The sequence below is a fragment of the Hordeum vulgare genome, chromosome 7H (genome assembly GCF_904849725.1).
Source record: "Hordeum vulgare subsp. vulgare chromosome 7H, MorexV3_pseudomolecules_assembly, whole genome shotgun sequence".
Lineage (NCBI taxonomy): Eukaryota > Viridiplantae > Streptophyta > Magnoliopsida > Poales > Poaceae > Hordeum > Hordeum vulgare.
The window spans coordinates 273743177-273768796 of record NC_058524.1 but is presented as its reverse complement, the minus strand read 5'-3'; the positions used below and the strand labels follow the sequence as shown (position 1 = coordinate 273768796).

Sequence of the window (25620 nt, the reverse complement as noted above, 5' to 3'; positions counted from 1 at the left end):
CTCCTCCTCTTCTTCTTCTCGTCCTCCTCCCCCTCCTCTTCTCCTCTTCTCCTCCTCCACCTAACTAACCAAGCTAACTAACTAACATAACTAATTTAACAACCTAACTAACTAGCCTAACTAACCTAATAAACTAAAAAACTAACCTAACTAATTTAACATAAATAAAAATAAGGAAAAACAAAATAAAAATGGGGGGACTCACCGGCGGGGGCGGCGGGGGCGGCGGGGGCATCGGGGCGGCGAGGAGGACAGGTGCAATGGGGCAGTGGGGCGTCGCCGGGGGCAGTGCGGCGGTGGGGGCAGTGGTGGCGGCGGGGGGCAGTGGTGGCGGCGGTGGGGTGCTGTGCGGCGGCGGGGGGCAGTGGTGGCGGCGGTGGGGGCAGTGGTGGCGGCAGTGGGGGCAGTGCGGCGGCGGGGGCAGTGGTGGCGGCGGTGGGGGGCAGTGGTGGCAACGGTGGGGGGCAGTGCAGCGGCACGGGGCAGTGGTGGCGGCGGTGGGCGTCGGGGTGAGAGAGAGAGAGAGAGAGGCCAGGGTGGGGGCGGGACGGCCATTAGTAGACGTTAGGGCTTTGTCGTCTGCCTCTGGCCTCTTTGTCGTCCGCTAGCAGATGGCAAAGAAGGGACTCCAGTTTGACCTAACGTCCCCGTGGTCAGGTGGGCCCCCCTACAGCTTTGCCGTCTGTTGTGCGGCCCTTTGCCGTCTGTGGCTGACGGCAAAGAAGTGGCTGATGGCACAGACCTTCTATGGCATCAGCCAATTCTTTGCCGTCTGCTTTGTGGCAGCTGACGGCAAAGACACTCTTTGCCATCAGCTAGCAGACGGCAAAGATTTGGCAGATGGCAAAAAACTGATTCCCAGTAGTGATAGTCACGACTATGTCCTTGTAAAGTAGAGATAGTTTCTTAATGACTTTCAATGAGGTCATTAGCATGTCCTAGTTGTTCCAAGAGAGCAACAAAATGCTTCTTGGTTTTACCCTTGACTTTTCTCATGAATATATCAAAGGAATTTTTTTTCATCATTTGCCGCCTCTCGTTCATCTCCACTAACCATAGGAGAAGGGGTAGTGTAAATGATAGTTTTAATGTTGGAGGTGACCTTGTTGGATTCCTTAGCCATAAGGCACTTCGCAATGCGGCTCTAGTTGGGGGCGTTGAAGAGGGACACCTTGCTTGGGGAAGAGGATGCAATGGCCACCGAGGTCATTCACATTACTTCACCACTTGCATCATCATCATTATCCGCATGGGAGAGATACTCTTCTTGAGCCACCAACACCTTTTGGGGCATTTTGTTGGAGAAGTTGTTCTTGTTGGGGAAGGGCTTGGCCTTGTCTTTGCGAATAAGCTTGCCACCATTGTCTTCCCTCTTCTGATAAGGGTAGTCTGCCACAAAGTGACTCACATTGCCTTGTAGCAAGTCCTAACGTGTTGCTTGCCTTTGGACCCATTTTAGTTGTTCTTCGAGAAATTGGGCTTTGAGTTTCTCTTGTTGCCCAAAATTACCTTCACGCAAGTGCCATGTGCTCGTGATAAGAATACTTGGTGCCTTCGAGGCACATTTCTTCTTCATCATCATCATCTTCCTCCATAGAAGCCTTGTCCTTCAAAGCAAGGTTGGGAGAGTCTTTTCTTGACCATTGGACACGAGCTAGAACATTTTCAGCGGTCTTGTTTAGTATCTTCATGGAAATGAACTCGTCCAACACATCGCTTGAGGACATGGAGTGAAAGTATGGCCTTTGACGGAAGACAGAGGACATGGACTTGTTGAAGGGCATGATGGCCTTGAGAAACTTACGCTTAATCCAATTTTCATCCACATCCTTGCTTCCATGGTCTTGAAGAGAAACGGAAAGCATTGTCACTCTTCAGTAGAGCTCACGAGGGTCATCATCCTCAATCATAAAAAATTCATCAGTCTCATCAAGTATCACTTCATAGTTAGACCGTTGAATACTTGAGCTTCCCTTGTACATGGAAATGATGTGCTCCCAACAATCTTTGGCGCGAGTGAAGGGACTTAAATGAGAAATATCTTCAATGGGAACTGATGCTTGAAGGACGAACAAGGCGGAGTGATTAAGCTGATTATCGACCTCTTCTCTTGGAGTGATGTTTCTTGGATCATGTGGGTAGTAGCCTTGCTCAGTGATTCTACAAAGTTGTGTTGAGATGTGATTCAAATGAGCCTTGATATAAAAAACCGAGTTAGCAAAATTATTCTTAACAATCTTAGTAGGAGGACCGAGGTTAATAATATGCGGTGGGTGAACCGGTCCTCCATAGACCACAGGAGGAGGAACTAAGGCAAATGTATTCTCCCCACTCGTTCCTTGAGGCAATTTATTTCTATCACTACTAGCATTTTCCTTTTCGGAGTTGGTCCACGTATCCTAAGTTGTGGGATCTAAAGGTGGACATGGCCTCATTTAGATCCTCTCGGATGATCGAGTTCGCAACTGCTGCCTCGGGCAACTCCACAACTTGATCCTCGTCGCCAGCCATGCTCTTTGGGTGGTGAAACCTTAATAAAGAGATGAGTCTCTCATACCAATTAAAAGGATTTATATGGTTGACTAGAGGGGGGTGAATAGGCAACTAACAATTTTTAAGCTTTTCTTAAACAAATTAAGTTTAGCAACAAATAGGTTGTCTAGATATGAAACTAAGTGAGCAACCTATCTGATGCTAGCAACAATAAAAACAAGTAAGTAACAAATACAAGTAAAGGCAAGAAGTAACCGCAAGTGGAATCAATGAAGACGATGGTGTGTTTCCGAAGTTCCTTCCCTTTGAGGGGAAGTACGTCCCCGCTGGAGCGGTGTGGAGGCACAATGCTCCCCAAGATGCCATTAAGGCCACCATATTCTCCTCACGCCCTCACACAATGCAAGGTCTCGTGATTCCACTAGTGGTGCCCTTGAAGGCGGCGACCAAACCTTTACAAAGAAGGTTTGGGAAATCTCCACAACTAAATTGGAGGCTTCCAACAAGACTGGGAAGCTTCCCCACAATGGAATATGGCTTCGAGGTGACCTTAACCGTCTAGGGTGCTCAAACACCCAAGAGTAACAAGATCCGCGAGGGATTAGTGGGGGAATCAAATTTCTCATGGAGAAAGTGTAGATCAAGGCCCTCTCAAGTAAACCCTAGAGTATCAACAAGTTTTGTTGGCTAGGGAGAGATATCGGGAGAAAATGGAGCTTAAGGTTAGGAAAGGTGAAGTTATCAAGGAAGAAGAACCCCTTTATATAGTGGGGAAACGAATCCAACCATTACACACTTGCTCGGCCTGCATCAGAGCGGTACTACCACTCCAGGGAGCGGTACTGCCGATGATAAGAGGTAGTACCGCTCCACAAAGGGGAGGTACTACCGCTGGGGTAGAGGGCAGCAACCAAAGAGGAAGGCAGGGGCTCGTAGTATGACCGGAGTGGTGCTACCGCTCATAAGAGGTAGTACCACCTCCTATATCCGCTCAGGATATGTTGTGGACCTAGCCCAGAAGTACCGAGGATTTCTGGCTTGGTAGTAACAAGCGGTACTACCGCCCGATCGGCGGTACTATCGCCCTGCACTACCTCTCCAGAAAACCGCTCAGTTTGACACGAAAAGTGTTGAGACCCATGGGCAGTGGCGCTAGCGAGCAGAACTAGCTCTTCCTCCCCGGAGCGGTACTACCACCTGCCACGGCGGTACTACCGATGATAAGAGGTAGGTACTACCGCTTGGATCTTTCTAGGCAGGATTAGGGCAAGGAAGGATGCTCCATTGAGGCGGGAAAGAGGGTGCAAAGGAATGTTTATGTGATGATTCCACCAAAACCTTTCCGAAGCGGACCCCCTCTTAATAGTACGGCTTTTCCAATGACTCAAGTCCACAAACAACGGAACATAAGAGAGAAAGTCGTCTTTATATAAATACACCGAGAGGAATGAACTGTCTTGTGCCAAATGAAGAAATACGTGAAAGGATTAGTGCACACAATTAGTCCGCAAACGTATTGTCATCAATCACCAAAACCACTAGGGTAGAAATATGACCTTACAGTATCCCAATCCTTTTTGTAGAAAGGACAGGCCTGAAAGTACTCTTATATTAAGCAAGCGGTCTGGAGGACACATGTGAATTTCTCTCTAGAGATGTTCATCATGTTGAGTTGATTTGTGTTCGCTATTTTGATAATTTGATACATGGGTGGACTCGTGCTAAGGTGTTGGTCTTACTTGAATAAACAACCAACTTATTATGATTACCCTCTCTCGCAAGCATCCGCAACTATGAAAGAAGAATTAAGATAAATCTAATCATATCATTAAACGCGTGGATCCAAATCAGCCCCTTATGAAGCAACGCATAAACTGGGGTTTAAGCTTATGCCACTCTCGCAACCCATCATCTACTTGTAACTTCACAATGACTTCCCTTAGGAACATAACATGGTGAAGTGTCATGCAGTCGACGTTCACATTACACCAGTAAGAGAAGCAACAACATAAATATCATCAAAATATCGAACGAATACTAACTTTACATGATTACTTATAACAAGACATCTTTCACGTCCTCAAGAACAATAGTAACTGCTAACACCTCATCAACATGTTCAAGATCAGAGGTATGGTAAAAATGATTAAGGATCTGAACATAATATCTTCCACCAAGTAATCCAACAAGCATCAACTACAAGATGTAATCAACACAACTAGTAACCCACAAGTACCAATCTGAGGTTTTAAGATAACATTGAATACAAGATAAGAACTAGTATTGGAGATGAGATGGTGTTGGTGAAGATGTTGATGGAGATAGGTCCTCCCACGAAGGAGGAAGCGTGGGTGATAACGATGGCTTTTATTTCCCCCTCCCGGAGGGAAGTTTCCCATATAGAATCTCTCTGCCGGAAAGCAAAAGGGCCTCTGCCCAGGTTTCCGACTCGATACAGCGGCGCTTCGTCCCAAAAGGTTTCTTTTCATTTTTTCTAGGATAAAACACACCATATAGGAGAAGATGGGGTCGGTAGACCTACAAGGGCCCCACAACCATCTCCCGGAGGGAAGTTTCCCATATAGAATCTCTCTGCCGGAAAGCAAAAGGGCCTCTGCCCAGGTTTCCGACTCGATACAGCGGCGCTTCGTCCCAAAAGGTTTCTTTTCATTTTTTCTAGGATAAAACACACCATATAGGAGAAGATGGGGTCGGTAGACCTACAAGGGCCCCACAACCATCACGGCACGCCCAGGGGGTGGATGCGCCCTGTTGGCTTGTGGCGAGCAGGTGGCCCCCCTTTGGTATATTTTTGGCCCAATAATTCTTCAATATTCCATAAACTTCTTCATGAAGTTTCAGGTCCTTTGGAGTATGGTGATTTTTCTGTCTTTTTCTTGGTTTCCCGGTCCAGAATTCCAGTTTCGAGATATTTCCCTCTTTATGATGTATCTTGCATATTGAGAGAGAAAGGGCATAAGAATTGTATGACAATAAAGAGTAATGGACAAGAGTAACACAAATATCAATAAAAAATCATGATGCAAAATGGATATATCGGCGCGGTGGATCCCGACCCTTGCCGGTGAGAGGGCTTCCTTTTTAGATGTGCTTTCGAGTTTTGGTAGGGTTTGTGTGTTGCTTAAGAAGGCGAGACGGCGGTGGCTCCTTGAAGATGGAATAAGGTTCTCCCCACCAAGCCCCCGTTCCGTTGGTGCATCTATTATCGTCGGTGGGTGTGTGGAGGTATGTCTCCTTCGATTCCGTCTTTGGTGGATTTGCTCAGATCTGTTCTTCGTTCGTCTACGTTCGTGTGTTTTCAGGTTGGATCCTTTCGATCTACGTTACTCTTCATCAGGGACGGTTGTTGTTCTGATGCGCTAGTCCTATGGGCATAGTTTTAAATAGCGAAGATAGCAGCCGCTATTGCGTCCGCAATAGCTACCGCTATCGCTCAAATTAAATATTATGACTTTTTCTTCATGTTCTAGTAATAAAAATAAGAATCTAGTGTTTTTATAAACCCGCTACATGGACATAGCGCCCGCAATATCACCCTCTATCCGCATTCCGTTACACGAAACCCAGTCCGCTACCAGCCCGGTACCCGCTATTTAAAACAATGCATATGGGGCCTTAGCACGACGACTTCCCGATTGTCTATTACAACAAATTTTGCCCAGGTCCGGTGAGTGAGGGCCGATGGGGCCATAGCGTCCCTTCGGCTCGCTTTAGTGCTTGTAGTCGTTGTTAGGTGGTCTATGAACATGGATGTAATTTTTATTATTTTTTATGTTCGTTGTACTACCATGTTTGCAGATGAATAAATCGAAAAAAAATTTTAAAGAACCCACGCGCAGAGAAAATGGTCCAAGGTGCTAGGCAAGAGAAAAAAATCGGTGGAGTCCTTCGATCGATCTATGAGTGCTATCCCAGCAAGATTCTAGACTGTTTTGTCATTTGGAAAATGTGGTTCTATGTAAGGAAAGTTAAGATTTTGCCAGAATTGTTTTATGATTTGAGAAGTGTGGACCACATTCACGCTTGGTTGTTAGAAAATCAGAAATATTTTATACTGTTTTGTTACTTGGAAAGTATGGACCTAAACAAGGAAAGCTAACATTATTGCCAGAATTGGTTTGTAATTGGGAAGTGTGGGCCACATCCACGCTTGATTGTTAGAAAGGTCTTTATCCAAGAAGAAAGAATCGTACGTGAACGAGAAATGGCCGTGCCAAGATGGAATACCCAAAAAAAGGTTGGGAACTGATTTAGTTTTTAACAAGAAATGTGATGGAAGTGAGGCGAAAATAAGCCAGACAAAAATAAGTCGAACAGAAATAAATTGTGGAGGCGAGGCTATCAAGTGAGGCTTTAGGAGTAGACAGTTTTATGATTTAGGAAATGTGGCCTGCATCCACGCTTGATTGTTAGAACATCCATGACTGACATCTTTATCCAAGAAGAAAGAATTGTACATAAACAAGAAATAACCGTGCCAACATGGAAAAACCAAAGAAAGGGTTGTGGGAATTGATTTGGTTTTTAATAAGAAGTGTGGTGGGACGTGAGATGAAAATAAACCAACAAAAATAAATCATGGAGGCAAGGCTACCAAGTGAGACTTTAGGAATAGAGATGTTTCATGCGATGTGATTGGACATGTGATTGGACATATGGTAATGTAAAATAATGTAATTTGATGATATATGAAAATATTAATTAATGTGATTGAACGACTTATGATAAGATTAATTAATTTAGTTTGGTCTTTAATGATTCATTAAAAATGATGTTAATTAATTCTTTCACATAAATACATTACTAAATATATGAAGACGGAGGAAGAACGGAAAAAATCAAACAAAAAAATCAAAAGGTGAAAGGGGAGAAAGAAAAAACCTAAAACAGAAGCTATCAAGTCAGACTTTACGAGTAGAGACACCATTACACATATGATTTCTGTACGACACTGAAGATCGAACCATTCACACCCTGAAGCAAAGTGCAGCAGGCCGCTGGATTCCACGTTATGCATATCATTTTCGTAGGATTTAACCAACAGCAGTTTGTCCATATGGTCGTTGGTACCTCTGTTCAGCAATGCCTCACAATGTGAGGAGAATCAACCGTGTTCACAACTGGTTTATCATGAACACTAGTGACAGCAGCTCACAGTTAGTGTTGTATAGTAATCAATGGCTATTCATTCTGAAGATTCACTAGGTAAGCAAAAGAAATACTTCTGACAATTGGGTTACTGAGCAACAAATTCAACATTTTGAAATTGGACTCACTATATTTGTATTCAACTCACAGTAAGTCACGGATGTGTCATAATCAATTGATATCCCTTTCTCTGACAAATCCTTCCTCAGAGCTTCTACCTTAGATTCGTCCCCATATTTCACATAGGCCTCATTCATGATATCATAAATGCGACTGCAAGGAACAACATCCTTGTCCAGCATTTCTTTATACAGATTTTCCATCTCATGTATTCTTCTTGCACCACCCAATGCACTCAGAAGAATACGATATGTTCTCGATGAGGGTTTGATGCCACACTTGCACATTTCTTTCTGAAGCTCCAAAGCTCTATCAGTGTTACTCCTGTAGCAGCATGCTGATATTAGAGTATTATAGCCGACAACATCAGGAGTTAATCCATAATTTCTTAAGCCGTGAATTAGTTCCTCCGCTTCAGATATCCGAGACTGCTTGCAAAGGCCTTTTATCAGCAAATTGCATGTAACTATACTTGGAGGTACCCCACTAGTCTTCATCTTCTCAACTAGAGTAAAAGCCTGTTCAGTGGCATCACAATCTATATATGCATCTATAATCGCATTGTACACCTTTGCACCTGGTAAAACACCTTTGTGGAACATATCATCCAAAATTGCTACTGCCTCTGGGATTTTCCCATTCTTGCAAAAGGCATTGACGATTGAACCATAGGAGACAACATTTGGCTTTAGCCCCTTCTCTCGCATATCAGAAAGTAGAATGAAACATTTTTCAAGCTGCCCATCCCTTCCATAAGCATTAATAAGCGTATTGAAAGTTTCCACACTAGGACTCACTCCATTCTTCTCCATTTCTGTGACCAAAGCATATGCTTCTGTGATCCTTTCAGCTTTACCCAAACCGTTTATTAGAGCATTATAGGTGATGTGATCTGGACTAACAAGGCGTAATTTCATCTTCTGGAGGGTTGAGAAGGCCTGTTCAAGATCTCCATTCTGACAATACCCATTGATTAGAGTGTTGTAGATAACCCTTGTTGGGAGTTGCCCTGCATTTACGAACGTCTGAAGTACCTCTTCTGCCTTTGACATTTTGCCATCGTTGCAAAGACCATTCAGCAAAATACTACAAGTGTAAGCCCCGATCTTAACACCCTTCTTCACAGACTCCTTAAACAAGGAAAACATTGCCCGCGAGTCTCCAACTCTGGAATGACCATCAAACAGAATGCTATATGTGAAACTATCCGGCACCATCTTTCGTGACATCATTTCGCGCAACACAGCGGTCGTCTCCCCTATCCTGCCAGCACGGCACAGCCCTGACAGGAGAACATTGTAAGTGATCATATTCGGCTTCAGGCCATGATGCAACATCTGATCCCGCAGCCTAAAACCAGCCTCCAGTTCCCCTATCTTGAGGTGTCCATCAATCATTGCATTGTATGTGATATGATTTGGCAGCACAGCCCTCTCTGCCATTTCATCAAACACCTCGACAGCGTCATTACCCCTTCCTGCTCTCCACAGTCCAGCGATGACCACATTGTATGAGAACGCGTTGGGCGCCGGGGTGCAGTGGCCTTCACAGTCCATCCGACGAAGCATCCGGACAGCCTCGTCCACATCACCTGCCACGACGCACGCCTGGATGGCCTTGTTCCATGTGAAGGTGTCGGGGTGTGCCCCAGCGGCATTTAGAAGGTCGAACGCCCGGCGTACGTCGGCGTGGCGGCCGAGGGAGAGGAGCGACTCAAGGAGGAGGTTGCAGGAGGATAGGGACGGCAGAGTTGCGCGGGCGTCGGCGAGGAGGGATAGCAGCCGGAGTGCACCGTCGGGGAGGCCGAGCCGTGCGGAGGCAACGACGAGCGCGGAGGAGGCATCGGAGAGGAAGGATGGGGGATGCGGGTCGACTTGTGAGGCGGCAGCGGTGGAGACAAGGGCGTGATAGAGGTCGGGGACGGAGGTGGCTGGTGGCTGGGAAGAGAGGAGGAGTGATTTCGCCAGGCCGACTGAGGCGTGGAAGCGGCCAGCGGCGAGGAGGGTGGCGAGCTCGCGGACGAAACCTGCGCCAGCGGCGGGGGTGGTGGAGGAAGAGGAGCAGAGGAAACGGCGCAGGAGTAAGCGAGGCATTTTCTTCTCCGTCTTTCGACGACGACCCCATTCCTAGTTTCGATGTTTCGGTGGGTTTAGCAGTTTCAGGTAGCTGCGGCGGCCTCGCGCTGCTTCCTCGAAAATTATCAGGGCCTTCGCCGGAGGATTCAATTCGACCTTTTCCCCCTCTTTTGATCAACAATTCAATCACTTCCCCCGTTCCTAAATATAATAATATAAGTGTTTTTTAGAGATTTTATTAAAAACTATATACAGAGTAAAATAAGCAAATCTACACTCTGAAGTTTGTCTATATATATCCGTACGTAGTCTCCTAATAAAACATCTAAATAGACTTATAATCTCTTCGTTCATAAATATAAGGCTTTCTAGAGGTTTTACTAATGGACTACATACGGATGTATGTAGACATACTTTAGAGTGTAGATTCATTTATTTTACTCCGTACGTAAACCCCTAGTAAAATCTTTTAAAAGACTTATATTTACAAACAAAGGAAGTACTCCTTCCGTTCCTAAATATTAGGTGTATTATTTTTTTTAAAGTTAAACTTCTCAAACTTTGACCAAGTTTATTGACAAAAATTTCAATATCTAGAGTACGAAATCATTATCACTAGATTCACCCTGAAATATATTTTTATATTATATATATTAGGTATTGTAAATATTCATATATTTTGCTATAACGTTGGTCAAACATAAACAATGATTGACTTTTTAAAAAACTAATACACCTTATATTTAGGAATGGAGGGAGTATTTAGGAACGGATGGAGTACAATTTTACAAAGGTAGACATCTTCAATGTTATAATTCACAAATTCGTTTCGCATTGGTGCGTGGAAAAGAGTGCGAGAACCGACCATCCAAGGCAATGTGTATATATCTGATTCTAATTTTTTAGTCTGTATATACAGTCTAGAATAGTTCAAACATTTAAATTCAATTGTAGTTTTAGTTTATTAAAATTCAAATATTACACTTCAACTTTCCTCTTAACCACCCAAGATGCTCAATCCGATATATTTTTTCAATTACTCGTGAGTTGTTTGATTTCAAATTTGTTAAGGTATTTTAACAAACGCTCCAAATGTTGTTGGATAGCTCGATAAAATCATTCGTGTTCTCAAATTCAAAAGTTGCGACAACATCTTCATCCTCATTCCCTACGATCATGTTGTGTCTGATCACACAAAAGGTCATCACCTCCCACAAGGTTTCTGAATCCCATTATTTAGAGGCCCATGAACAACTACAAAATGTGTCTGTACAACTCCAAATGCCCTCTGTAACACCCCAAATTTTTAACCCAGGTTTTTACTAAATAAAATTTTGATAGAAATAATTTATTTAATCATATTAGGTCTTTTATTAAATTCAAAAGCTTTTATGCTCTCTATGTTCCAAAAAAAATCCCTCCATATAGAGTACTTTTGAAAAATATTGTGGTTTTGAAATCTTTTCCTAATCCTTTCATTTACCTTTTAAATATCAATAGGGAATAATTTCTTAATATATTTGCCCCGAAATAATTCTTTTAATGGCATCTTTATACTTTAAAATACTACTTTTGAACTAAAACCATTTCAAATAAATTTTATAAAAATGCCACAAAATTTTGGGAGAACCTCTTAGCCCTACATCTTCGTAAGATGTAAGGAGAAGAGGTTAGGAAGATCAAACACATGGGATGTCCTCTAATCATCTTTTCATCTCCTGATTTAGGCATTAGGGTGTATCTCAGAATAGTGTTTGTTGTAGGAATGCCTGCTTGCACAAAGTACATTGAACCCATCTTGTGACTAGCCAAGTACTTGTGTGGAATTGTCTTGTACACATTGGCCATTGAGTTGTGACTCTGCTTTGCTTCTGCATACACATCTACATCTCGATCTTCCTGCTTGGGGGCACCAATGATAGCAGCCATTCAACAATTGTGGCTTCATACTTGTGACCATCAGTCATCTAGACTAAAGAATCATCATAGAAATGAACAGTTGCATAGAATTGCATGATCATCTCGTCATTCCATGGGGTCATCTCTTTGCCAACAAACTTTTCAATGTCCATTAGTCTAAAGTTCTCTTGGACATGGGGAAAGAAATTATTGTTTTCTTTGATATATGCCCAGTCAACATACCTCATATCACTAACAGCATGACTCTTGTCAAACAAGACAGTCTCATAAAAATCGTGTTGTTCCTTGGTGTGAAGCCTTGGATCAAGAGTAGTTCTTCTTATGACAACATATGGATCATTAGCTCTCCACTTCATTAGTATGGCATCCTTCCTCTTCTTCATGTCTTCTGATATTGGATGAGCAGCATTGTGAATTGGAAGGGTTGGTCTAAGCTTCCTGAGAATTGGCGCATTATAATCTTCTTCCTCCTCCGTAGCATGGGCACTCGATGCAGGGCCTTTGCTCTTGGGCAGCTGCAGGTATGTCCTTGGTAGTTCTTTTGGGAGCTACAACCTTCTTTGCTTTGGCAGGAGGCTTAGGAGCAGATTTCATAGCACCAGCCATCAGCTTCTTCTTCTTGGGAGGAACTAGGATCTCCTCAGGAGCTTCTTCCTCGGCATCTTCTGGGTCTTCATACATTGAAGTCTTTCTCCCAACAAGATGAACAGTTCTCTTCCTAGGCCTCTCCACACCAACCTTCTTGGCGGGTACATCCTTGGAAAGTGTTGTGCTCTTCCTGGCATATTCAGTTGCTCTCAGATCTACAAGGGTAGCAGTTACTTTCCTGACAGTTTTCCTTGGAGCCTTTGAAGGAGCTGAAGTTTCCTCTGGCATAAAGTCTGAGTCCTCTTCATCAAAAACTAGCTTCTTCCTTTGCCTGGTGGCTGCCTTGGGCAAACCATGAGAGCTGGGAGAACTTGGGTCTGAAGTAGACTTCTCTGGACTAGTGCCTGAGTCCATCTCAACACTCCGCTCTCTGAAGTCATTTTGACTATCTACTGAACCAAGCATATCTGACAGGCAAGCACAATCTCAGCAGCAAACATCAAATCATGTGAAGTGGATATAGGAAAGACAAAATGGATGAGCATCACAAAATTCAGATGTTTTTGAAAATTTTGAACAAAGGAATCCTTATTTTTAACTTTCTGCAGAACACATATCGGTGGAACCGAGTTTGAACTTTCAGAGTCTCCGAGACACATGAACTCCTTAATAGAAACTTGGTCATCATTTCGGTGGAAACAAAAATGACAACTCGGTCTCACGGAGTCCATTCTCAGGAACCCTGGGTTCAAAATCGGTATCACCGAGTTTTGCAACTCGAAGTCACCGAGATGGAGTGTGCAAACAATTATCCCTACAAACTTCCTAGTTCTCTAGTCTATGAGATTCATCTGGTGGATAGAGAGGTTGCACACAGTTGCTTGTGGATAAAATTTTCCCATTGTGTATGAATCAGATGGAGGAATGCATAGGGGTCCGAACCATACCCTAGCTTGGCGGTGGTCCGGCTACGGCGGCGACGGCGGTGAAGATTCCGTTGGCGGCGGCAATTCCCAGCGACGGAGAAACACAAGAACTCAAGGTATTAGGAAGTATCTCAGAATAGTGTTTGTTGTAGGAATGCCTGCTTGCACAAAGTACACTGAACCCATCTTGTGACTAGCCAAGTACTTGTATGGAATTGTCTTGTACACATTGGCCATTGAGTTGTGACTCTGCTTTGCTTCTGCATACACATCTACATCTTGATCTTCCTGCTTGGGGGCACCAATGATAGCAGCCCATTCAACAATTGTGGCTTCATACTTGTGACCATCAGTCATCCAGACTAAAGAATCATCATAGAAATGAACAGTTGCATAGAATTGCATGATCATCTCGTCATTCCATGGGGTCATCTCTTTGCCAACAAACTTTTCAATGTCCATTAGTCTGAAGTTCTCTTGGACATGGGGAAATAAATTATTGTTTTCTTTGATATATGCCCAGTCAACATACCTCATATCACTAACAACATGACTCTTGTCAAACAAGACAGTCTCATAAAAATCTTGTTGTTCCCCGAGTTTTAACTTTCTGCAGAACACATATCGGTGGAACCGAGTTTGAACTTTCGGAATCTCTGAGACACATGAACTCCTTAACAGAAACTTGGTCATCATTTCGGTGGAATCGAAAATGACAACTCGGTCTCACGGAGTCCATTCTCACGAACCCTAGGTTCAAAATCGGTAGCACCGAGTCTTGCAACTCGGAGTCACCGAGATGGAGTCTGCAGACAATTATGCCTACAAACTTCCTAGTTCTCTAGTCTATGAGATTCATCTGGTGGATAGAGAGGTTGCACACAGTGGCTTGTGGATAAATTTCCCCATCGTGTATGAATCAGATGGAGGAATGCACACGGGGTCCGAACCATACCCTAGCTTAGCGGTGGTCCGGCTACGGTGGCGACGGCGGTGAAGATTCCATTGGCGGCGACAATTCCCAGCGGCGGAGAAACACAAGAACTCAAGGGAGACGATTGATAGAGGGCTTGATAGGGGCGCGGGTGTCCCGATCCTTCGATGAGATGGTGGCTATTGATTTGGTGGAGACGACTTTGACGATCCGACTACAAACATGCACGACGTTGTGCCTTAGCAATCGCTAAACCAACTCCAAGAGGTTATTGACCACGCCGGAGCACGATCAACCTGACCACGAAGGTCTCTTCCTGCAAGCAATCAAAGAACAAGCAAGAATATGATAAAAGCAATCTGAATATTGCGAATATAGATGAACTATTGATAAGGGTGGGTATCCGAAACTGGTCTTAGTCTGGTCGTTGGACACAAACGAAGTACATGAAGTTGCAACGGCTAACTTTTAACTAAACAAATCCCTACCAAAAAGCTACTAGGTTGATCTACTTATATAGGAACAAGGGGTGGCGGCCAAGGAGGTGGGAGGACATCCCAAGGCAGCCTAAAACTAACACTAGGTTGTACAAGGCCTATGGGCCCAAATGGAGGTGGTGCAACACCTTTGGACTTGTTGTTTGACTCGGATTCTGGTGCAACGTCATTTTGTTTGGTCGATTTCTCCACTCTCCGGACGAATTTGAAGGTGATTCCAATTGGGCCTGAAAGCCAATAAAATCTACGTTGAAGGCTTTTTGGTACATGTATGTTTGTGCAGTCCGAATATGAGTCCAGAACATGAAAGGCTTGGACTCTATCTTCTCTTGGGCTAAAAATGACGTGAGAGAACTTCTTGAACAACAACTAATTATTTCCTTTGACATGAGAGGACCTCTTGAATAGCATCCAATCATTTCCTCTTCCCTTGTCATCTCACGTGATTCATACAAGTGTTCGGCCATTCTGCATTTAGGCATAAAATAAAAACATGTGAAGTTTTTTTGCTCCGGATAACATAAATAAATTATTGCATGAGTTTTATCAGAAATCACCTCAAATAAATATGCATATGCAATGATTGTGATAATATCAAAGGTAGTCATGTCCTCATCATCCTTCCCTTTTTAAAAATAAAGTCGTCCTCGGCGCTGCTTAATCTGAAATTTGGCTAACAAAAGAGAAAAGGTGTACATGTTGTATATGTCTATATCATCCATTTTTTACTTCCCTTCATTTTTGCACATATGACACATGTATAAATGAATAACTTTCATATGTTATGAAATATAAATCCAAAATATTATCACAAGAAGTAGAAAGCATGAAAATATTGCAATTCAGTTTGCACATATAAGTAAAGCTCTTATTTATATAAAAAGGTTGTTGGAGCATAGTTTATGCCTAAGTGATTTTGGTGATTGATGACAGTACCGTACAGGACTAACTGTGTGTTAAGGTTTCAGATAACACACGTCAACGGCACAAGACGACTCGCCTCCTCTCTCATGGATCGGAAGCACGGCGCTCTCTACGATTCTCTTTATTTGAGTCATAGGAAAGCCGTACTATTAAGAGGGGATCCGTAGTGGAAAGGTTTGGGTGGAATCTATCTTTACACACGCACACGTCACATTCTCCCTTTCCTTTATCTTTGGAGCGGCCCTCGCCTCTTTGTTTTTAGCATCTCTGCAAAATGGTCCCCAACGGTAGTACCGCTGGACTACTAGCGGTAGTACCGCTGCAGCCAGCGGTAGTACCGCTAGCTGGCGGTAGTACCGCCCCTGGCCAGCAGTAGTACCGCTCCAGGTGCTTTGTTCCACCTACCTAGCGGTAGTTCGTGGACGGACCCTTTTGCGAAGACTTTCTCGGCGGTAGTAGTGTTTGTGCACTACCAAGGGGCCAGCGGTAGTACCGCTAGAGGCCCAGCGGTAGTACCGCTGCATCCAGCGGTAGTACCGCTGGAGTACCAACGGTAGTACCGCTGCAGGCAGCGGTAGTACCGCTGGAGCTCGGGCAGAGAGTGGGAAAACGGTCTGATTTCCCCCCCCCCACTATATAAAGGGTTCTTCTAGCTGAGGAACCCTATCTCTTACCTCTCTAAGCTCCATTGTTGCTCCACAAGCTCAAAAGTGCCCGATCTCTCTCCCTAGCCAATCAAACTTGTTGATTCTTTAGGGATTGGTTGAGAAGGCCTAGATCCACACTTTCACCAAGAGAAAAGTTGATTCCCCCACCAATCCCTTGCGGATCTTGTTACTCTTGGGTGTTTGAGCATCCTAGACGGTTGAGGTCACCTCGAAGCCATATTCCATTGTGGTGAAGCTTCGTGGTTTAGTTGGGAGCCTCCAAGCTTTGTGTGGAGTTGCCCCAACCTTGTTTGTAAAGGTTCGGTTGCCGCCTTCAAGGGCACCTATAGTGGAATCACGGTACCTTGCATCGTGCGAGGGCGTGAGGAGAATACGGTGGCCTTAGTGGCTTTTTGGGGAGCATTGTGCCTCCACACCGCTCCAACGAAGACGTACTTCCTGTCAAAGGGAAGGAACTTCGGTAACACATCCTCGTCTCGGTTCCACTTGTGGTTATCTCTATCCTTTACTTTGTATTTGCTTATGCTTGTGACTATATCTTAGTAGTCTTAATAGCTCTCGTTGTTAGCCTCTACAGGGTTCACCTCATTGTCATATTATTTGTGAACCGGTATAGTGTTTACCTTAACTTGCTAAGATTAATTAAAAAGTGGTCGTTGTCTATTCACCCCCCCCCTCTAGCCAACCATGTCGATCCTTTCAATTGGTATCAGAGCCACGTCTCTTTATTAAGGGTTTAACCACCCGAAGAGTATGGAAGGCGGAGAGGAAGTTACCCATGGGCAACCCGAGGACATGGACTTGACTTCAGTCACAAGGGACGACTTGAATACGGCTATGGCAGCCCTCAAGATGTCCTTGACGAGCGAAGTCAAAACCATGCTTAAAGAATTAATTGAGGGTCTTAAAAGTTCACCCGAACCGGCTTTAGTGGTTAAACCCACCATTTCCGATTCAGAGGCCAACTCCTCTAAGGAAGCGGCTAAAGGTATGCGACCGGCTTCACCTCAAGAAAAGGATGGGACTGGAACATATGCCTCAGTTCCACCCCCCATGGCCTATGGAGGACCCGTTCTCGCACCTCGTCTTAATCATGTTGGTCCTCCTCCTAAACTTGTGAAAGGTGACTTTGCTAACTGGGTCTTTTCTATTAAGTCTCATTTGAATCACAGCTCAACAAACTTGTGGAGAGTTATCGAGCAAGGATATTATCCCCATGACCCAAGCAACCTCACTCCAAGAGAAGATGCAGACAATCAATATAATCACTCTGCGTTGTTTATTCTCCAGTCTACTGTGCCACCTGAAGATCTTCCCCACTTACGTCCCTTCACATTGGCCAAGGATTGTTGGGAGCATATTATGGTGTTATACAAGGGAAGCTCAAGTATTCAACGATCCAACTATGAAGTGATACTTGACAAGGCCGATGAGTTTGTGATGAAGGAAGACGAGGACCCTCGTGATCTCTATCGGAGGGTGACTGCTATTGCTGTGGCACTAAAGGATCATGGTAGTAAGGATGTGGACGATACATGGGTCAAGCGCAAGTTTCTCAAAGCCATCATGCCTTTCAATAAAGCCATGTCATCTGTCATTCGTCAGCGGCCAGACTTCCACTCCTTGTCTTCCAGTGAAGTGTTGGATGAGTTCATTGCAATGTCAATCATGAACGAAACCGCCAACAATGCACTTGCTCGTGTTCGATCAAAAACCACTTCACCTAACCTTGCGTTGAAAGCAAGAGCAATGCTTGAAGAAGAAGAAGAAGATGAGGAAGAAGAGAGCTGCCCTGAAGACACAAAGTATGCTTATCATGAGCACATGGCTCTTGCATCAAGGCAATTATGGGGAAATAAAAGGAACTCAAGACCCACCTTCACCAAGAACAACTCGAGTGGATTCAAACCCAAACAACGAGTAAGGACATGTTATAACTGTGGCAACGTGAGTCACTTCGTGGCAGAATGTCCCTATGAGAAAAGGGAAGACAACGGAGGCAAGCTCATTCGCAAAGACAAAACCAAATCATTTCCAATCAAGAACAACTTTGTGAAGAAACCTCACCCAAAAGGGATGGTGGCCCTGGAGGAGTATCCTTCTGATGATGATGGTGATGATGATGATACAGTGGCAACGGCAACTGTTGCTATTGCCACTACCTCTTCCCAGAAGGTGTCTCTCTTCAACGCCCCCAACGAGAACCACATCACCAAGTGCCTCATGGCAAAAGGTACCAATCAGGTAACTCCCATCATTAAGACCAACATTGCTTCTGCTCCTTCATTGTTAAATTGTGTAGAAGATAGTGATGTTGGAGAACTTAATGAGCATGATCTTGATAAGTTTCTATGCACTATTAAGGGAGAACCCAAGAAGCACTTTGTGGCTCTCTTGGAACAACTGGGTGAGGCCACTGACCTCATTGAGTCTCATGAGGAGACCATCTCCGAGCTTCAGGGACATAGTCGTGACTATGCCGATGAAATTGCCGAATTATCTAGTGCTCTAGAAGAAGAGCGCACTCTTCGTTTGGCTCTTGAGGAGTCATATAACGATGACTGCGCTAAAATGCAAAAGAAACTAGATCATGATGTTGTTCTTACCCGCATGCTTAAATCTGAAAAGTATGCTCTTGAGGTTGGCCGTGACAGACTCAAAGAAGAGTTTGACATACTTGACAAGGCCCACAAGGCCTTGAAAGGTGTTCATTTCTCTCTGAAAGAGTCTCATGATCAACTCCAAGCAAAGCTTACCAAGGAGATCTCTACTTGTCCTCCCTTTGTGTTAATTGATAATACTTGTGCAACTAACCCCTGTTGTGAGCATGTTCATCTTGTGGAGGAAAATGCCAAGTTAAAAGAGAAACTTGAGAAGGGCCTTGTGGCATGCAGACAAGGTGAGAAGAGTCTGAACGATCTCTTGAGCACTCAAAAGGGTGTTGTAGGAAAGGAAGGACTTGGACTTACCTCCAAGTCAAAAGGTAAAAGGAAGAACAAGAACAAACGATCTCTTACCCTCATGGACATCTTTGTCAAAGAGGGTGAGGGGACTCAGAAGGTGAACAGGAACAAGGTGGACTATGGGAACCCCAAGAAGGGCAAAACCGCTCCTACTAACACAGCCGGCAAACTCAATTCTTCATATGTTTTATGTTGTGCTAGTGATGGGCATGTTTATGCCAGATTTGTTGGTTCCTACGATGAAGATATTGAATGGGCTATCTGGGTTCCTAAGACCCTTGTCTCTAACATGAAAGGACCCATTAAAAAATGGGTACCTAAAACCAAGCCTTGATCTTTTGCAGGAGTTTGCTTCCTGTGGGGTGTCATGGTTGCTCGATAGTGGAGCAACAAATCATATGACCGGAAGCAAGGACTTAGTGGTGGATGTGCATCCTTATCCATCTATGCCCACCCATGTCCAATTCTCCGATGCATCCTCGTCAAAGGTATTGGGATTTGGTAAGGTGGTCGTCTCTCAAGATTTATCTATTGAGAAGGTCATGCTTGTTGAGTCACTTGCCTACAATTTACTTTTGGTTCGTCAACTTGCAATCATGGGTTTTTCCACATTCTTTAATATTGACATTGTGGTCCTCCTAAGGAGCAAGACTCTTAAAGTAGCCTATGTTGGACATGTCGAAAATGGTCTCTATGTGGTGAACTTCTCAAAGCGACCCACTAAGACTGCGACATGTTTAATGGCTAAAGTTGACGTGGGCTGGCTTTGGCATCGCCGTTTAGCTCATGTCAATATGAGATCTTTGCAAAATCTTCTGACAGGGGACCATGTTCGTGGACTAACAAATGTGAGCTTTGCTAAAGATCGTGTTTGCAGTGCTTGCATTGAAGGAAAGATTCATGAAACTGCTCATCGTCCAACGACTCTTATCTACACTAAGAGGCCATTGGAACTTCTCCATATGGATCTGTTTGGTCCTCCAACATTTGATAGTCTTGGAGGCAGAAAATATTGCTTAGTGATTGTTGACGACTACTCAAGATATACCTGGGTGTATTTCTTTAAAAGGAAGAGTGAAACTCAACAAACGGTCATCAACTTTGCTAATGAAGCGCGACGTCAACATGAAGCAAAGATCTTGATGATTAGGAGTGACAATGGCACCGAGTTCAAGAACTACACCCTAGATGAGTTTCTAGGTGATGAGGGAATAAAGCACCAATATTCTGCACCATATACCCCTCAGCAAAACGGCATGGCAGAAAGGAAGAACCGGACCTTGATAGACGCTGCAAGAACAATGATGGCAGAATTCAAATCTCCATACAATTTCTGGGCAGAGGCCATCAACACAGCATGTCATGCGTCCAATCGGCTCTACATCCGCAAAGGCTTGAACAAGACTCTGTATGAGATTCTAACTGGAAACAAACCCAATCTCAAGTACTTCCGGGTATTCGGTTGTAAGTGTTTCATACTCAAAAAGGGAGCTCGATTAGCTAAATTTTATTCTAGAGCACATGAGGGTATCTTTGTTGGTTATGCTACAAACTCTCATGCTTACCGTGTCCTCAACAAGTCCACCGGACTAATTGAGGAGACGTGTAACGTAGAGTTTGACGAAAATAATGGCTCCCAAGTGGAGCAAAGTGGTCTTTGTGATATAGGTGATGAAATTCCTCCCGAAGACATAAGAAGAATGGGGATTGGTCAAATACTCCCCATTGAGGAACCCCTTGTGGCCGAAGGAGAAGGACAATGCTCTATTCAAGTGGAGCCATCACCCTCACAAGCCCCACACGCTTCCGATGAACAAAGAGAAGACTCTCAACAAGTTGATCAGGCTCACGGTCAAGATCAATTGCCTAACAATGGTGATGTGCCCCATGATATTCAAGCACTACCCCGAAACCCCGAACCAGCACAAGATCAAGATCAAGAGCAACCACTAATACAAGATCAAACTAGTGAACCTGCTCAAGTCGAAGGACAAGATGATCAGGAGACTGTCTCACAATTCCCGTCTGGAGCTCCAACAACCGGCTCAAGACGCAAGGGCAAACAAAAGAAACAAGTCGATGCTCCCCCGTTATCTAATGAAGAACTCTTGGAGCGTCGAGCAGCCAAGAATGCGGACAAGCTGAGAGCCAAGTCACATCTTATGAAGAATGTTCTTGGAAGTTTAAAAAGGGGAGTATCTACCCGTCAACAGCTTTGGAATTATTGTGAGCATCAAGCGTTTGTCGCGTATTGTGAAGCTCAACAGGTACAGGAAGCGCTCGATGATGAGGATTGGCTTATGGCCATGCACGAAGAACTTAACAACTTCGAGCGCAACCAAGTCTGGGATTTAGTGCCTCGGCCAACGAAGGAACATAATGTCATCGGGACCAAATGGATATTCAAGAACAAGCAAGATGCCAATGGAATTGTGATTCGAAACAAGGCAAGATTGGTGGCTCAAGGCTACTTCCAAGTCGAGGGTATCGACTACGGTGAAACCTTTGCCCCTGTTGCTCGTCTAGAATCTATTCGCATGTTACTTGCATTTGCTTCTCATCATAACTTCAAATTACAGCAAATGGATGTGAAAAGTGATTTCTTAATGGTCCTTTGAATGAGTTGGTCTATGTCAAACAACCCCCGGGATTCGAACATCCCAAGCTCCCCAATCATGTGTACAAACTCAGTAAGGCACTCTATGGCCTTAAACAAGCCCCACACGCGTGGTATGAGTATCTTACTGAGTTGTTACAAGATCGTGGGTTTGAAATTGGGAAGATTGATCCCACTCTTTTTACTAAGAGGGTTAAAGGGGATTTGTTCATATGCCAACTATATGTTGATGATATTATCTTTGGCTCTCCTAACATTTCATTCAATGAAGAATTTGCTGCACTAATGACTGAGAAGTTTGAGATGTCCATGATGGGAGAGTTGAAGTTCTTCCTTGGGTTCGAGATTAAACAAGGTCTAGAAGGGACATTCATCAAACAAGCCAAGTACACTCAAGACATGCTCAAACGGTTCGAGCTCGAAGATGTCAAACCGGTCAAGTTCCCCATGCCAACCAGATGCAAGCTTGACAGTGATCCCAATGGTAAAGCAGTGGATCAAAAGGTATACCGCTCCATGATTGGATCCCTCCTTTACCTCTGTGCATCTAGACCGGACATTATGTTGAGTGTAGGGATATGTGCACGGTTTCAATCCGCACCAAAAGAAAGTCACTACATGGCTGTCAAACGAATCTTTCGATATTTGGCTCATACCCCAAACTTTGGCCTCTGGTATCCCAAAGGAGCAAACTTCAATCTAGTTGGCTATTCGGACTTAGATTGGGCTGGAGATTGTGTGGAGAGGAAGTCAACGTATGGAGGATGCCAATTCCTTGGTCGCTCTTTGGTAAGTTGGTCTTCAAAGAAGCAGAACTGCGTCTCCTTATCATCCACCGAAGCTGAGTATGTGGCAGCTGCAAGTTGTTGTGCACAATTGCTATGGATGAGGCAAACTTTAAAGGATTATGGTGTCACTTGTGACAAAGTGCCTCTTCTATGTGACAATCAAAGCGCCATCAAGATTTCCCTCAACCCAGTGCAACATAGCAAAACCAAACATATTGATATTCGTCATCACTTCATTCGTGAACATATCAAGCTAGGTGATATTGAGGTTCACTTCATCCACACTGAAGAGAAAGTTGTAGATATTTTCACTAAGCCTCTAGATGAAGCAAGGTTCCGGGAGTTAAGGCATGAGCTAAATGTCATTGATTCAAGTAATGTGGATTGAAACTAGGCATATTGCACCTCTCTTTGCATTCCATCTTGGTCTAGATGTAGGCATGGACATAGGGGGAGTGTTGTTCTCTCAATGAACTTTCCCTCCCCCCATTATGCGTAAATCAATCTAGTCTTTCACTTTAGCCATTGTCAAATGGCACTTGTGCTTCAAAGACGAGCATTGGTCATGAACCCAAGGATAATTCTTCGCGGTGTCATACCACTGTCTCAAACATAGGTGGCCTCGGCCACCGCCCCTCCATCCTTCCTTGCGTATAGAAGAAAGGATATACAATGACAAGTCAGTACATTTTCTTGGATGCCATCTCTTTTTACTCACTTGTCATGTGCCCAAGTTCATCCTTTTTCCTTAGCCGTGTTGTAACATTTACAGCGGTACTACCGCCAGGGCCCCAGTGGTACTACCGCCAGGGGTAGCGGTACTACCGCCAGGACCCCAGCGGTACTACCGCCAGGTCAGCGGTACTACCGCTGGCCCGTACCCCTTGGGCTATATAAAGGGAGCGGGAGCCCGATTTTCTCATCTGTTTCTTCTTCCTCGCGGCTCCTCCCTTCCCTAGCCCGAAATCTCCCTGGTTGGATCTCACTTCATGGAGCTCCTTCTCCCCGTTGGTTTGGAAGGGTTGCTTCACCTCTTCTTCCTCCTCCAAGAGCCATGAATCCCGGTAAAGCTCCTCCCTTCTTCTATTTGGTTGATGTTCGTGTTCTAGGGTTAGGAGCATTGGGGATTGGATCCATATCTTTGATCTTATGGCTAGTTCTCGGATGGCATGAAGGAGATATTTGAGGGGAGTATAGGTTCTATGGTTTGTTGTTGAGTTGGTTGCCATGCCCTAGGATTTACTCGTTTTAGATCTAGCACTTGAACTTTTGGATTAGATCTAAAACGTGCTCTCTCTTGCCTAGGCATGCACTTATTTCGTGTTACTAAGTGTTCCTCATGACAGTAGGGCTGGGGTGTAAGTCTTAGTGTTCATATTCAGTCCATGCCCTCGAAAAACGATTTTTACATGTCAGATCTGAAAGTCAAACCCCCAGCGGTACTACCGCCAGGGATAGCGGTACTACCGCCAGGGGTAGCGGTACTACCGCTATGACCCCCAGCGGTACTACCGCCAGGGCTAGCGGTACTACCGCTAGGCCCCAGCGGTACTACCGCCAGGGGTGGCGGTACTACCGCCATGAGCACTCACTATGCATTTTTCTATGTTTTTTGCTTAGCAATGCGTGTTTACTTGTTTTGCGTTTTCAAGATTCATTGCCTTGACTCTTCTTGTCGCCTCTTTTTTCGCCATGTGTTCTGTGTCACAGGTGACTCTTCTCGCCGTTCGAACCCCCCACGGGACACGCAGTCTAAACAATACCGCAACCAAGAGGCGCCCGAGGGGTCTGCCACCTCAGGTCTGCCACCAAAGAAGAAGTCCTTCAAGAAGGTCGCTCACAAGGATAAGAAGGTCAATATCCGAACAATGTCCCCCAATGACTTTCTGCAATTTCGCACCAAGAACCCCTATCTCAAAGAGAGGGAAGTGATCAAGGATGTAGACCATGTCTGGGTAAAGGACCAGTGCAGGATCTATCGTGATGTGGTAGCTCATTTCAAGAAGAACTATGTCTCTGTTCAGTGGATTGACCTGGCACATCTTCAGCGGAACATGGACTACTTTGGTGATGCCCTCTCTCTGGTTGACAAATTGGGCATCAAGGACATCATCACCTTCAAGACGGATTTTGATCCCACCGCAGTTGCTCAGTTTTATGTCACAGTCCATTTCTCTCCTGATGCAGAGCGTTCCATGGTGTGGATGACTGGGTCCAAGAAGCTGACCGGTACCTGGCAGGAGTTCATGCAATTTCTTCACATTGACTTCCAGGGTGCTGACACTCCTCTTGGGCTGCGTCCTCATGCTGCAGCCACCGCCGATAGGGCTCCCGCAAAGGACAGACTGCAGAAACTGTATCTGAGGAAGGGAGTGCTTCCCAAGCACCTGGACATCAAGCATCAGATCTTTCGCAACACCCTCTTCCCTCGGAGTGGTAACTTTGATGAGGTCCATGGCTCCTTGGCTGAGATGCAGTTACTTTGTGAGGAGGCTATGTCTCAGGAGTCTGCTCAGCTGGATATTTCTGATGTGATGTTCACAGAGCTCTGGAACTGCATCATCATGCGTAAGGTTCCTATCTACGGGCCTTACCTGTTCGCATACATTAGCCATAAGTGGCAAGAGGCTTTTCCGGAGGAGCTGCTCTATGCTCAGTCTGATTACATTGTGCATGACCCGATCAGGCTTCGCGTCAAGGACAAGTGGGCCAACCCATCTACATCCTCTCAGCACATGGATACTGATACAGAGACTGCTGCTGACAGAGGAACCGCCTCTCAGTCCCGCTCGTCTGCCATGCCATCTTGGGCTATCAAACTGCAGGACAAGATGAATACACTTTTCTGTATGCAGGCCAAGGGTCAGTACCAGACACACGTGGCTCAGAAGCAGAGCCGCCAGAGGCATAAGCGTGTTCTCAGGACCTTGGATGTGGA

The 25620-nt window shown here is 44.8% G+C and overlaps 1 protein-coding gene across 1 annotated transcript; it reads right to left on the bottom strand.

The window, feature by feature from the left end:
- Positions 1–7248: 7248 nt before the first annotated feature.
- On the bottom strand, positions 7249–9951 carry LOC123409766 (pentatricopeptide repeat-containing protein At5g12100, mitochondrial). The gene has a single exon (XM_045102634.1). The coding sequence runs from the start codon at positions 9873–9875 to the stop codon at positions 7767–7769; it is 2109 nt and encodes a 702-aa protein (XP_044958569.1). The 5' UTR covers positions 9876–9951; the 3' UTR covers positions 7249–7766.
- Between the last annotated feature and the right edge of the window lie 15669 nt (positions 9952–25620).